The 15,106-nt window shown below is 41.4% G+C and overlaps 1 protein-coding gene across 2 annotated transcripts in view; it reads right to left on the bottom strand.

Moving 5' to 3' along the window:
- The window catches only part of lhx4 (LIM homeobox 4), a 93,833-nt gene that overhangs the window by 17,547 nt on the left and 61,180 nt on the right, over positions 1-15,106 (bottom strand). Inside the window, exons 1-2 of one of the 2 annotated variants that reach the window (XM_007895529.1) lie at positions 7,930-8,005; positions 3,815-3,986 (exon numbers count right to left, since the gene is read on the bottom strand). In XM_007895529.1, coding sequence (XP_007893720.1) covers positions 3,815-3,986; positions 7,930-8,005 — 248 coding nt within the window. Of the gene's footprint in view, positions 1-3,814; positions 3,987-7,929; positions 8,006-15,106 lie in introns of those variants that run through there. The other variant, XM_042335206.1, reaches the window with a different exon arrangement.

The raw sequence follows: 15,106 nt of genomic DNA, 5'->3' as shown, positions 1-15,106 counted from the left end.
CGAAGGCGTGTAAACTGCACTGGAATTGCCCTCCCCACAATAACTCCACAGACCTGCAGTGGATCAGCCATGGGCAGATTATTTCCGAACAGTAGCTGAGTCAATTACAAATGCTAAATATGTGTATTACACACACACACACACACACATATATATATAAAGGAACAAAAATCGCCAGCCCACAACATGCTGTAGATTTTAAGTCGGGACTTTGCTTTCTATCAGCAAAGTTAATGGAATAATTTGCAATTCAGTAGATAGTGTTAATGGTTGCTTGGTTAAGCAGGGCTTTAAAACATTCTGAGTCAGATGCGACCATCACTGGTTGAGGAGAGAGAGAGAGAGAGACAGGCGTTCTTTAACACTTCTCTACTAATTCGGGTTCGGTAGGTACTGTACAAGGTAACGGCTTAGACCACAGTTTAAGGACTTTGCTTAGAGAAAATAAAGGTCTCTCTGTTCCACCTCACCTCACAGCTAAGCCACCAAAACCAACTCCACACACCAACAATATTAACGGGGTCAGGAAAACCCAAATTCACTACCTCTACTTTTAATGATAAATGATGCTTGCAATTCAGATCATGTCTTACTACATCAAAACTGTTCAAAATCTGATCCCAAAGAGTTATTTTGTTTGAAATTCAGGGTCATCTACCTTAACTGAGTCTCCCACATCCCACACCAGCAAATAATAACAATCCTTGCATTTGATATAGCGCCTTATCGTATCTTCGAGACGTCTCAGAGTGCTTCCCAGGATATTCTGTAAAGTGAATTGACTGTGTATTTTGTGGGTGAAACATGGCAGCTAATTGCACATAGCAGTGTCCCTCAAACAGTCGTGGATTGAGTGACCAATTATTATTATTTATTCATTTATTAATTGATTTATTTTTTGAAGGGATTATTACCCTTGCAAAAGGGATTCGCCAATCAAATAACAACCGGGTTACTACTTACTGCTAGGTAAACAGAGGCATGTATAGTAAGGAAACTTGCCCAACGTTTCACCCTGCCCGGGATTCAAACCCAGGATCTCTTGCTTGCAAGGTGAGTGCTCTGACCACTGAGCCAAAACACTTCAGTTAATGGACAAAGATATAAAGTCCTTGCCCGTTAACTGAGATAGACGCACTTTTGGGGGGATAGGTAGAAAAGTGTAAGTCACAGTTTGTCACTCTCTCCACCTCTCCTCTGTCACAAGATTGTGGGTTCAAGACCCACGTCGGAACTCCAGCCAAGTTGGCCTTTTTCTTCAGATAAACGCTGAAGGTTCTATTACACTGTCCAACAAGAGAAGGGCATTTCTCCTGGTGTCCTGCCCAACAATCCTACAGATTAATTGATCATGTCTAAAAACAACAAATTGCATTTATATAGCTCCTTTCACATTAGGAGCATGTCCCACCATGCTGGACAGTCAAGCGTTGGAACCTGAGCTGGGGGATGGAGTCAAGAGGGGTGGAGGGTAAGGGGGGTGTGGGTGGTAGGATACAAGAAGGCATGGTCAAAGAGGAAAGCCTTGAAATGGCTTTGAAGGAGGTGGGGGTGCTCCGGGATGGAGTTCCAGAGGGTAGGGGCAGAAAAGCTGAAGACCAGATCCCGATGGTGAGGCAGATAGGGCGTGAGATGTGTAGCGGGCAAGTGACTGCCGAGCAGAGGGAATAGACAGGTTGGTATGGTGTTAATGGGTCGCTGTCACTTACAGGTTCTATGAACCAGCAGAATCCATTGTTCAAAAATGTGATGAAAAATTACTACGTAACCACAACAACAATAACAACTTGCATTTATTTAGTGCCCCTCAGGCAGGGTAGCATCCCAGAGTGATTGACATTGGCGGGGAATGACTCTGAGTTGGGTGAGGTGACCCATAGGCATTGTCGAAGAGGAAGGTCTTCAGGCACAATCTGAAGATGGGGAAGTAGGGGCAAGGCAGAGGATTGATAATGTAAGCTTATTATCTTAATTTCCCATCTGAATACAAATCCAAGGCCAAAAAAATCTATTCAATTAATAGGTCTTCCTGATACCTATCTCATTGCTATCTAATCTGTCATCTTTCACACATTGTGCCTTGTCCACTGATCACCTCTTTCCCTGGCTGGACCATGTGTTCATTTCAGATTAATTGGTCATTCACCTGTCTCATGGTTGTTTATAGGACCACATTCATACATGACCTGCTGTATTTGTCCAAACAAATCACCATCTTGAGAATAGTTACTTGTGAATCTGTTTGGGACATTTCTCTTGTTCATTCAGCCACTGATTAAACAAGAGCCACACTGAATGAAATACTTTTTTTTTGTGGTTTCCACAAGGATCTTTAACATCCATCCAACAGGCAAACAGACCTCGGTTTAATATCTCATCTGAAGGACTATGCCTCTGACAATGCAGTGCACTACCAGCACTGCATGACTTTGAAGACTATGATTTCAAAGTCCCAAATTGAACCCACAACTGTGACTCAAAGGCAAGAATAATGATATGAAATAAAATGGTAACATTTATGGCAAACTGTAGCACGGAAACAGGCCATTCGCTCCAACTAGTGTATGCAGCGACTGATAAATAAACAACAGCGTAAATTAATTATTAATGATCAAACACCACAGATTTTTACCACCAAAGGTAATATCTATACCTCCAATAATGGAAGATACAGGCTGTAACAAGTTGCGGGCAGCCATTTGTGTGGGTGTTCATGGGTGTCTTTGGAGTTGTGATAATCTACATACAACATTGCAATCATCATTTTTTATGCACACACACATGACATGGAACATTAGATAGACTGTGCAGAAAAGCAGCATGATTACATGATTCCACAAATGCATCTCTAAACCACAATTTCTGGCATAGAAATATTAACACGTGATATTTTACTACATGAGCTTGATATGGGGAGGATCCAGTGAAGATTTTACGGGATGACACGGGCTTTGTTCGAATGAGAATTATTGAGCTGAAAATGATAAAGAGACCTGAAATTCCACCTAGTCTCAGCCCATAAAATCATTTTGCCTTGAAATTAAGGTTGCACAGAATTTGTGATAAATTCTTATATTCAGTCTTCAACATAGAAACTGATTTTCCACAGTTCTTAAAAATAACCGGCTTCCAAATTGAGGTTTGAATTGATAATCTTCCATAACCCATGTTACATTTTATGGCAAAATGGTCTGTCAGGCTAAGACAAAGACAAGGTGGAATTTTGAATCCAGTGAAGTGACATGGGAATGAATGATGAATAAATGGCCCAGTTGGATACGGTTGTTAGTAATAATAATAATTATCTTCGCATTTTATATAGTGCCTTATCACGTTGTCGAGATATCTCAAATCGCTTCACAGATTATATACTGTAAAATGGATTGACTGTGTATTTTGAGGGTGAAATGTGGTGGCCAGTTGTGTACAACAATGTCTCACAAACAACTATGGAGTGAGTGACCAATCTTATTTGGAGAATTGTTAGTCAGGACATTGGGAAAGAGCAACTCCCTTCTCTTTTCGAATAATGCCATGGGATCTTTAACGTCCACCTGAACAGGTAGACAGGACCTCAGTTTAATGTAAGGACGGCACCTCAGACAATACAATGTGTCCCCAGAACTGCATTGGAGTGTCATCTTAGACTATGTGATTCAAAATCCTGAAGTGGGGCTTGAACTCTTCTGACTCAGAGGCAAGAGTGCTTCCACTGCATAGGGTTGTTGGGATGAGATGAGTGAGTGACTGGACTGCTATGTGTGGACACTTGATATATGCTGCCTTTGACACTGTATAGTTTAGGCTGACTCACTTGAAGAAGTCTTCCTTGCAGTAAACGTTTCCGGCCCTGGAGAAACACTTGTCTGACAGTTGTAGCTGACAGTCAGCACATTTGAGGCATTTACTGTGCCAAGGTCGGTCCAACACCTTCAAGATGAATTTATCCAGGATGTGCTGATTGCAGCCTGCACACAGTGGGATCTCTGCAAAGGGAACAAACAGACATAACAAACCTTAGGCAAGTTTCTTTATGCTACATGCCTGTTTACCTAGCAGTAAGTGGGAACCTGGTTGTAGTCGATTGCTTTTTTGGGGGAATAATCCCTCAAAATAAATAAAAAAATAAACAAATAAATAAAATTTGGCCACTCAATCCACGAATGTATGTAGGACACTGCTATGAGCAATTTGGCTGCCAAGTTTCACCCACAAAATACGCAGCCAATTCACTTTACAATATATTTTGTGAAGTGCTTTGAGACGTCTCAATGACGCGATAAGGAGCCATATGAAATGCAAGGATTATTATTACAAACATTTGCAAAATAGGGTGGGTATTGACATTCACAACCCTATGGTCTGACTGTGACCCAAATTACTCAGGAGGGTGGTGGGGAGTTAGAAAGGGTCAGAACCGAGTAGCAAGATGTTACTCCCCCCACCCCAAAAGGAAAGGACAGAGATATATACACAAGGAATGTGACAGATAGAGTAAGGGAATGAGATCTGAAGTGTCAGAGATGACAAACTGACGTTTATATACATGCATCTAACATACCGCAAGGCAAAGGGAGGACAAGAAAAGAAAGATAGACCGAGAGCGAGGGATAGAATGATTCTAAATCCATCCAACGGTATGGTAAACCCAGTATCTCTGCAGGTATTTGATCCGGATCAACAGCGCGGAGTTGATTAGATTTAATAATGCGGTTAGTACTCCCAGAGAAGCTCACCTCCCCCTTGAACGGATAAACTTGTTCAGATGTCCAGATGTATTGTTTTAATGCGCTTTCCAAACCCTCCCGTTTAAGGCCACGTTGCCCAGTATTTCAGAGGGATGGATTAACTAACACGGGAACCAGGGGCAAAGCACGATGAGGAATGCACAAGCGTTGGGCAACACAATTTAACTCACAAACCATCTCTCTTATCTCATAGATTACCCAACGATCAGCACTCCCGGGCGGGCAGCCAGGAGTGGGAAGTCGGGGTTGGGAGCTTTCTGTAACCTGTGGCTGGACGTTAAGTGTGATCAGAAACCCAGAGAGGGTTGGGAAAAAAAATCAGGCAGTCATCACACTTGGCACAGATCTGGTCCAAAACGACCTCGCCACATCCCCTATACTGGACTATCAACCGCGGAGAGTTTGTAAAACACGGTACCACATCTATAACACGGACATAGTATGTTATAGCGGCACATTGCAACGAGAGAGAGNAAAAAATACATCCCCAATAATAATGTTCCTTGCATCTGATATCGCGCCTGATCTCAAAGCGCTTCACAGAATTTTATGGCAAAGAATTGCCTGTATATTTTTTGTGGGGGAAACGGTATTTTCGACAGTAAACCTTGTTAGATGTAAACCTGGTCAGATGTGTGAGGAAGAGTGGTTTGTGTGTTTAATGTGACTGTTTTCCATTCACTGAGACGAGCGGAATTTTTGCCAAATGATGTACATATATTTACAGGAATTTCCTACGCGTTATGTAGCAATGCATGGGATTCTCAGCTTGGTCTGGATACCCTTAAACCTGGTGATGAGTGTCCGCATGTCAAAAAAATATATAACTGGTTTAAAAATCCCCTGAAATTCACCGACGCACGTATCCGTCGGAATGGTTTAAACAGCGAACAAACCCAGAAAATAAATCGTCGATTTGTGTTTTCATTAAAACCTAGTTTAGATAGTTTACTTGATTTGTTTGAAGGAGAAATGTCTGGTTGGTTGGTAAAAGCCGTAGTGTGGCGGCGTATTGTTAACTGTTAGAAATGTGTTGATAACGAATCCAAAAGCAAATTGGGATGAAGGACAACCTTGTATATATATATATATATAATGTTGCCCTTCATTGGGGTCTTGTATTTAAATGCAGGTAAAAGAATCAGATGTTCAATACCATTCCATGTATAATCGAATGAATATCCCTTTTCCGCATATAATTCCCTCTTTACTATTTCTGAATTATTTGCGGTTGCGAATTTGTTAAATGACACGTTCCTATGAATCAAACAGTGCCTTTTAGATCAAAGAGCGGTTCTGTTTAGCTGGGAAGCAGGGATTTACAACAGCTTGCTCTTCTCTCCCCTACCCCCACCGTAAATAAAGATATGTCGCAGATTTTTGTAAGATAAACCTGCCCTCTTCTCCTCTCTCCATTCACGAAGAAATGTCCCCTGGTTACATAGTTTTGTTTCCCTGCTCTCTTGCAAACACCCTCAATGGAACCAGCTAAACGGATAACGCTTTATAGCTGCAATATTACATAAATGGGATATTTCTGTCCAGCCAGTTGTTCTGTGTTGTCAAAAAAAAATCTAAGTACAAAATCCTCTACCGGCTGATCCGAGTCTGGATACTGTATTTATCTGAGTACATTACAGTTGTATTAGATTAATAAATAAATATCCTTCTTGTCTCTGTGGAAGGTCTCGTCAATTTGTTCATTTACTCGTCGTCCCTATGGGCTGCTCAATACATTTTTGGGAGGTAATGTACTTATTTTAATGTTGTGGGAGTCTCACATTACAAGCTTTTGAAGGGGATTTTTGTTATTATAAAACACAGACAGAAAAATACTGATATCAGACTTGAACTCCCGACAGAACACAAAACGTCCATTTAACATGTGTCCATTTAACATTTCTGTCAGCAAAGCTCTCCATACATACCCACTTCTTAGTGTTAACGCAACTTAAACCAGGCATCGCGCAAACCTGGGCTCCCTCACCTGTTATTTCCATCCATTCCTGATTCCCAGTATATAACTTCAGCCTGTTCTCATTAAGATTTTACTTCCCTTTATATATATAATATATATATACACACACACACGCCTTAGAACTTGACTAACCAACACAAACATACTTTTTTCCCCAATTTTTTTTAAAAGAATCAAATATATATATATATATATATCACTTACACACGCCTTGGCATTTAATGTATGCAGGGTTTCCCTTGATTAAAAAATACAAGCAGAAATCCTCCCCCCCCACCTCCCTCCCCCCACCTCCACCACCACCACCAAAAAATAATATATAATAGAATGAAAAAACTCCACAAAAAAACCATAATACATAAATTAAAATGAAATCAATCATCATAATGCACATTGCCATGCCAGCTGCAAATTACGGATAGAAGCACAGTACAGTCTGCTGTGGTTATTGCCTGAAGTTATTTCTTGACTTTTCAGCACTACACACAGACACAAGACGACTTGAAGCAGTGCACCAAACGCAATGATACAGTACAACATTTCACGCGGCGCCTCTAACACTGCAAAGCTCCCATCTAAGCGGGAGCTCTTCTTTACAGACCGATAGCAATAATCCTTGCCTTTGCTATATCCAGATAATGCAATACACGTACTTTTACTGTACATAAATATATATTTTGTGAGGGGGGAGGGGAGAAAAGACGATTTATCTAACCGGATATCACAGTCCAGCGTTCTACAGCGCTCTCGATCTCCATCATTGCTCCACATCAAAGTTGGAGTGCGCACACAATTAGGGTTCATTTTGGTATAAAATGCAATTGAAAACATAGCGGTTAAAAAGTTGCAGTGCCCAGTCCCAATTACCGAGGCCTTATAATCCACGCATTTACTGAAATCTCTGAGCCTGTTAAAATTTCTGCATCGTTTTGCAGTACCTCTTATTTTCTTTCCCTTATATCCCCACCACCACCACCATCACCTCCCACCACCACCTCCCACCACCACCCCCCACCACAAAAAAAATGTTTAATATATTCTAATATACGCTTGTATTTCAGCACCGGGACAGCTCCAAGGTGCCTCCTACAGCTGTGTGGAACTGCCAGGTTAGACCAGACGGTACCAGACGGTAAAGGGTAAAGGTTGGACCACAACCTCTTTTTAAAATCGCTTTCCCTTTCGCCAGAGGGATGGTCTTACGTTGCACTGTGACTCCCAGCAGCTCTTGAACTCCTTTCCCGGGGCTCTCAGTGGCGATCGCCGCACTTTGCATCATTTTTTTTTCTCTCTCCCCCCTCCCCCCCCCCCCACCCTCCACCCCAAAAGCAAGACGGTTGCACACCCACCACCTCCCCAACCACCCACCCTTTCCCTTTCCCTCTAGAAAAAAAATAACAGCTCCCCCCCAAAATAATAATAACAACAATAATAATATCTCCCAGTCTTATCTTCCAAGGGATCCGTGCAGATATCAATAAATAAATCCACTGCCCTGTGCCTGGTTTGGATGCGGGAATCCCTTCTCTCACTGGTACATTCAGATGTGGATGACAGTCTTAACAAATCATGACATCATCTGCTCCCACCTGCCAACCAGGCTCCGAGGACTTCCCTTCCCCTCCAGAGGTGCGGCTTCAACCCATAAAAGGGAATGGTCCCTCCATCATGGGCGTGGGGGTGGGGGTGGGGGGGGGGGACATGTCCCATATATACATAATGGTCTTGGAACGAAACCAATGCACCACCTCTTCTTCCCACTTCGATTTCGCCCCATCCATCGGGGCTCTGACTGACAGACAGTCATCATTAAGGGTACAGAGTGAAATCCTTTCCCGGGGGCGAGGGGCTGGGGGGGGGGGGGGTGGGGGGGGGGGTTGGACACTTGATCGCACACTTTCTCTGCAACCCAGTTAAAGGGGTGGGAGGGGGTTGGGGGGGGGGCTGGGGGGGGGGGGAGATCAATCTGCCCAAATATTCACTGAAGTGGGCGTATTGGACGCTGGAGCGCCTCTCACTGTCAAAACAGTCAAAAACAACCCTAGACATGTGCTCTCCAACAACCCCCCCAACACCCCCCCCCCCCCCCCCCCACACACACACACACACACACAGCTCTCAAACCACATGTAGGAAAAACTAATTCCAGGTGAGATCAGGGGAGCAAACAAATGTATACGTATATGGGGTGTGCACACTTCTCCACGTCGGTTGCATCTGCTTTGTTTGCAATGCCGTTGTGACCACAGGAAGACGCTGAGGGGAGACTGAAAAGTTCATGAAAATATTTTAACGTGAAGTGGTTTCGCTTTAATAGGACGGAGACTTCCGGTTTGCAGCTGATATTAATAGCCCCATATACTCTCTACCCCATATCTATGTACTGTACATGCTATAGATTAAACGTGTACTTATACTACACACACACACACACACACACACACATAAACACCACATGTGTCCATCTCATGCACATACATATATACACAGCGATGGATGCAAGATTTTAAGGCAATTTAGACTGAAATATGGATAGAAAATAACACCACGTTTCAAAGGAAAGCTTCCATTTACTGGTTCTGACAGTCTTATTCCAAACATTACTTTTCGTTCTCTCTCGGTTGCAGCTTAACCTATAGATGACCACATTTCAAGCTTATAAACAAGTAAACGTGAAACACTGCTTTTTTTTAAAAAAACTTTATATAGAAAATCCAAACTAATACGGAACATACGTGTGAATTCTCTCAGGTAAAACCCGTTCCTTGAGCTTCCTAAACATATTTACAATCCTCCTCAGTGTTCATTTTCCCTTTCGTTTCACATTCTTTTAAAAAAATGCACTGCATTAGGGGGACAACACAGTGCAAATAAACTGATTTCCGGAATCTTTCTTTGTTATTGACTGTTATATTTTAACCAAGGATCGAGAAACCAATGCACACGAGAATAAATAGAAGTAAATAAACCTGTCCTTTGTATCAGTCTTTCTCTCTATCACTCTCTCTGAAAGAGAGATGGGGTACATCTCCGCGGCGCATTATTTCGCAGTAGAACATTAGCAACCGAGACTATTGGGAATGAACATGTGTGAAATTGCATTTTCTATCTAATTTTCCCCTCATCCTCTTAATTTTTCTTGAAAAGTTGTTATAAAAAAAAGCAAAAAAATAAAATATATTGTGAAAAGATGAGCAAGACGGTGTAAATACGACTGGTTTCAACCGATTTTTTGCTCAAGCTGCAAAATCTAATAAGTGGCTAGTTTGACTTCACTCCATCGTTGTGTTTTGACTTCTTCCCCCCCCCCCCCCCCCCCACCCCTCCTCCTGAGTACATTTCCATTCAGAATATTTAAAATAAACATAACGGGGTCGGGATTAATTTAGCAGTTGAATTTTTTTTTTATCATTGCCATTTGAAAACCATTGTGAAGCCTGGTCAATTAAATTCATAAAGAAAATAAAGAACTGTCATTGCAATTTGAAGTTTGTCTCCAAAAACAAAACACTCAGGAAGTAAGTACACTTGACAACAGCGCCTGTGACGCCGACTCGGTCTTTGCACTGCGAAAATGCAAGGTCTTTTAAAGTCGGTTTCGTAAATAATGTACAGAAGGTTTTATAGGGCTTCTAGCTGTGAGCAAAGCTGGAATATCAGATTGAATTTGGGGATTGCAGGGTTCAATGCTTACCGTTGTTGCTCCATTTGTGGATTCAGCACAGCAAACCCCTAGTCTGAGAATTATCAGCTTCTATTAATTGCAAGTTCTCTCTCTCTCTCTCTCTCACTCACCTCCTCTCCTCTCCCCACTTGGGTTTTGCCCCATCTCTCCTGTTGTTATGCTGCTCTCCTAACGCCAGTACATTTGACACGATCTCCCCCCAAGCATCACACCCTCCTCCTCTGCTCAATTCCCAATCCTGCCCAGTGCTTCACAAACTCAACAACCTGAATATTCACAGCCCACCACCTCACGCCAGATGCCAGGAACCTCAATTTATTAGTTGCTTTCAACCAGTTGCATTTTGCTCAAGCCAGAAGGAAGGAAGTGTGTATGTATGTGCGTGTGTATGTGTTGTGTGTGTTTGGGGGGTGTCAACAAGAGCAATTGTTCCCCTTTAAAATTAGATTGCACCGCAGAATACATTCTTAGACGCTCTGATACAGAAATGCTATGCGTTTTGATTTGCTACTGTGAAGCATCAAAGATCAACATTTCTGGTATTTCTTAATACAGTCCTAAGTGTATCACAAATCCCGCCGGGGTGGGGGGGGGGGGGGGGGGGGGGGAACCGTGCAAACGTCACCCCCAAACAGAGAGAGATAATTATACTTGTTTGTAAGGAGGGGACGTGTGGAATGAAGTAGAGATTGCACTTCAATTAACACCGTTTTTCTCCGCAATTACATCTCTTGATTGTATGTTTTGTTTTAAATCCGACTGAGCTGCAGAGAAGAAACTGACCCTTTGTGGAGAAAGCTCGTAACACACATAATACACAGTCAATTCACTTTACAGTACATTCTGCGAAGCGCTTTGAGACGTCTCAACGACGTGATACGGCGCTGTATCAAATGCAAGGATTATTATTGTTATTATTAAAACATAATACTGAACAGCTGGAATACATTCAAACAGTGACCGTGAGCGCGTGTCTTTTTTTTTTTAACTTGAAATCTTCCACTCTCGAAATGATGAATTCTTCTTATATACGAATATATGAAGAACGTTTAGCTGCAAAATTGCAAAGGTTGTTTGGGCACCTCACCTCAACCATCCCAGATACACACACCAGAGCAGGCGTAGGGCATTGCTGGGGTTATTTATGAATCAGTGAGCTATTCTTTGAAGATTCCTTCATCTTAAAAAAAAAATCCCCAATGCAAATCTTAATTTGAAGCATCTTAATAATAGCTCATCAATTCACAAGCAGCACTGCGCAGACCGTAAAGAAGAACCCCGGAGAGGGGAAGGTTTTGTGTGAAGCTTTCTTCTTTTCCCCTAACAGATAAAAGTGTGCGGGTTGAGCGGCTGGAAACTCAGGTTACCCTCTGGCAGGACTGACTCTCCTGTGGGTTAAATCGGCCGTTTAAATGATTTTCATTCAGCGCCTTTTTTTTTATTAAATAAAAAAAATGTAATACGTTTAACGTGGGATCTTTACGTTTAAAGGGTCGCAGTGGAAGTGTTTTGCGCGGTGTAGTGTAGTGCAACGGATGCGAGACTCGCATTGCACCTTCAGTGTGAGTGCAGATCCGAGGCTTTCTCTTTGCTCGTGTGAGACGCAAATTCATGTCGTTTTTTACATGGACTGCAGGACTTATCTCCCCCTGAACACACACACACACACACACACACACACACACACTAAACAATATAACGCTATACATCCCCACTATGTACAATTGGTAGTTTCTATTCAATATTCCATATTATCTCTGTCTCTCTCTCTCTCTCTCTCACACACACACACACACACACACACACACAAAACAGGTCTTATTATTCCAACTTCCATCAGATCATTCGGTTGACTTGTCGCACAACCCCACATTGTCTTCAATTTTCCAATGCAGTAAACACGACCAAACACATCGCAACGCAAGGAAAGAGAGCAGAGTATATCTACCGTTAGCTCCATGTTTCAACACGACGCTCGCCTATTGCAAACATTTATTTAAGATAACGCAATGCATTGTACATAAAAAGACGTGCTATTGCAGTCGGGGGGAGCCTGGGGCGGGGGGGGGGGGTCAGGAATAAATGCTATATACAGTAACAGGCGTGTGGACACATATATCGCTGCGATCCGCATCTATTCACTTGAACTTTGTTTGATGTTTCTCTCCAGAAATCATAATCCTGTGAGTTGACAAAGCGCCTGTAACGTCAAAGCTGTTCATTCACAGTTAATTGCTGTGTGTAGTGACTGTGTATTTACCAAGACACCGCGGTGACACTTTCTAAACGGGAAAGGCTGCCTTAAAGGAGTCTTTTTTTTTGTCTCAAACGCGCCACTGTTGTCAGGTTAGAGCAGATTGCTTTTCCTCCAAGTCGAAAAGGAGGGGGAAAATCTGCTTTAGCACAGAACATGTTTTCTGGGGGTAAAAAGGCACTGATAACATCACAATCATACAGACAGACACACACACACAGCAAACACACACACACACACAGCACACACACACACACACAGCAAACACACACACAGCACACACACACACAGCACATACACAAACACACACAGCACATACACACACACAGCACACACACAGCACACACACAGCAAACACACACAGCACATACACACACACAGCACACACACACAGCACAGACACACACACAGCACACACACACACAACACACACACACACACAGCACATACACACACACAGCAAACACACACAGTACACACACACACAGCACATACACACACAGCACACACACACACAGCATACACACACACACAGCACACACACACCACACACAGCACACACACACACAACACACTCAAATACTCAGAATCACATACGCACTTTGCATGCAACACAGTACGATGTCTCTAAATAGATATTTATTTTAAAAAGTTGATCAAAAAGCTGACAGTGAAACCGTTGTTTTTCTTACTGCAAATCTTGATTTTAAAACTGTAAAACAAGCTGCAATTGATGCAATTTTCTGAATCATTCTGCGCGCCCGATTTGGCCTGGATATTTATTCTGATTGGAATCAGAAGGGAACAGTGAGGGTTGAATGGTTTCTCAGTGGTGATGTGACCTGTCCAGAATCACACAGTCACTGCATCCTGAGAAGCACTTTGAGACGTCCTCCTTACATTAAATGCAAGGATTATTATTATTATTACAGCCATATAGTTTGCATTTAAAATTGGCATTCATATTTAACTAGTATATATTACTGTTAGGTAGTAAAGGATAATATGCGTAATATATATTACTGTATGCAATGAAGATCACCAAATTGTTAATTTTCCAGCAATGTACATATCTAAGAGGAATTTTACAGTGTGTTTTACCAAGAATATTTCTTTATAAATTTACTGCATGTTGATAGGTGTAATTTTCTAGACACTGACTATAGTGTGCATCAATATGTACAGCCTATGTTAACAGTATATTCAGTAGGTCGACGTAGGATTGTTAATATATATATATATTTAAACCAGAGAAACCCAGATGAAGGCCAATGTCTTGAAAATTAGAAAGAGTAGGAGAGAATATATGATAAAGTAATGAGTGATAGGGCACTATATCAAATGCAAGGATTATTATTATATTATTGGATAATGCAAAGCTTGAGGTGTCCAAGCCTGTGTGAGAAAGAGAAAATGTGAATAAAATAAGGAACTCTATAGTATTTGAGGTTCTGAGGGAGAGTTATTTGGAGACAAAACAACACACAAAGTATTGAGTTCAATGCAGGGAGAAGCAGGATTTACAACAAGATTGGAAACAGTCCTCGGATTTAATATTATGCCTTGTCTCTTCTTTGAAACATCTAAAAGCTGTTTGTCCCCAAAATACAGTCAATCCACTTACTATATTCTGTAAAGCACTTTGAGATATTGCAACGATGTGCTAAGGTGCTATATCAAATGCAAGGATTATTATGATTATTAAAAGTACTTTACAGGATTTCCTATAAAGTATAGTGACGGTGTACAGGTAGTTATTTGGCGTTGAGGGGGAACAAAATAGAAACAAAATAAAATTATCATTCATCTACAATTATATTAATGTGCATATATACAGGACACATCAATCATTTGTAGAAGGCATAGATTGCTAATTGTACATTTCTATGGAGTGGGCATTCATTTCCTATTAAATGCATATTATAGAAGGTATTGTTCCACATTACTTTCTGTTAATATCATTGTCTTTGTATTCTGTATTGTTTGTGATAACTTGTGCAAGAAACCCTATTGAGTAACTGTTGGGCATGTGTGTCCTTCTAAACAACTATATTAAGACAAAATTTCCATGCAATTTGATTGGTAAGTTCCTGCACAGTGTATACTTATCATAATAATTTTTTTTGTATTATGCATACTCCTTAGAGTAGGCATAACACAAACATATTATTTTACAGTATATAAACTGGTGTACTTTTCTACCCAATGTAAATTACTTACATTAATACAAAAAGGTTGTTTAGCTTAGATAGTGTGTATTTTTGCCTTTGCAAATGTATAGTGTGTATGAGTTTCGCCCACAAAACACACAGTCACTACCCTTTACAGTGTATCCTGTGAAGTACTTTGAGATGTCTTAAATACATGATAAGGCGTTGTGTCAAATGCAAGGATTATTATTGTTATTATTAGTAGTATTATCACTAACCACTATACAACAG

The sequence above is a fragment of the Callorhinchus milii genome, unplaced genomic scaffold (assembly GCF_018977255.1).
Source record: "Callorhinchus milii isolate IMCB2004 unplaced genomic scaffold, IMCB_Cmil_1.0 Scaffold5, whole genome shotgun sequence".
NCBI classification, from domain to species: Eukaryota; Metazoa; Chordata; class Chondrichthyes; order Chimaeriformes; family Callorhinchidae; genus Callorhinchus; species Callorhinchus milii.
Note: the sequence above shows the minus strand (reverse complement) of the source record. Positions and strands in the feature narration are given on the sequence as shown.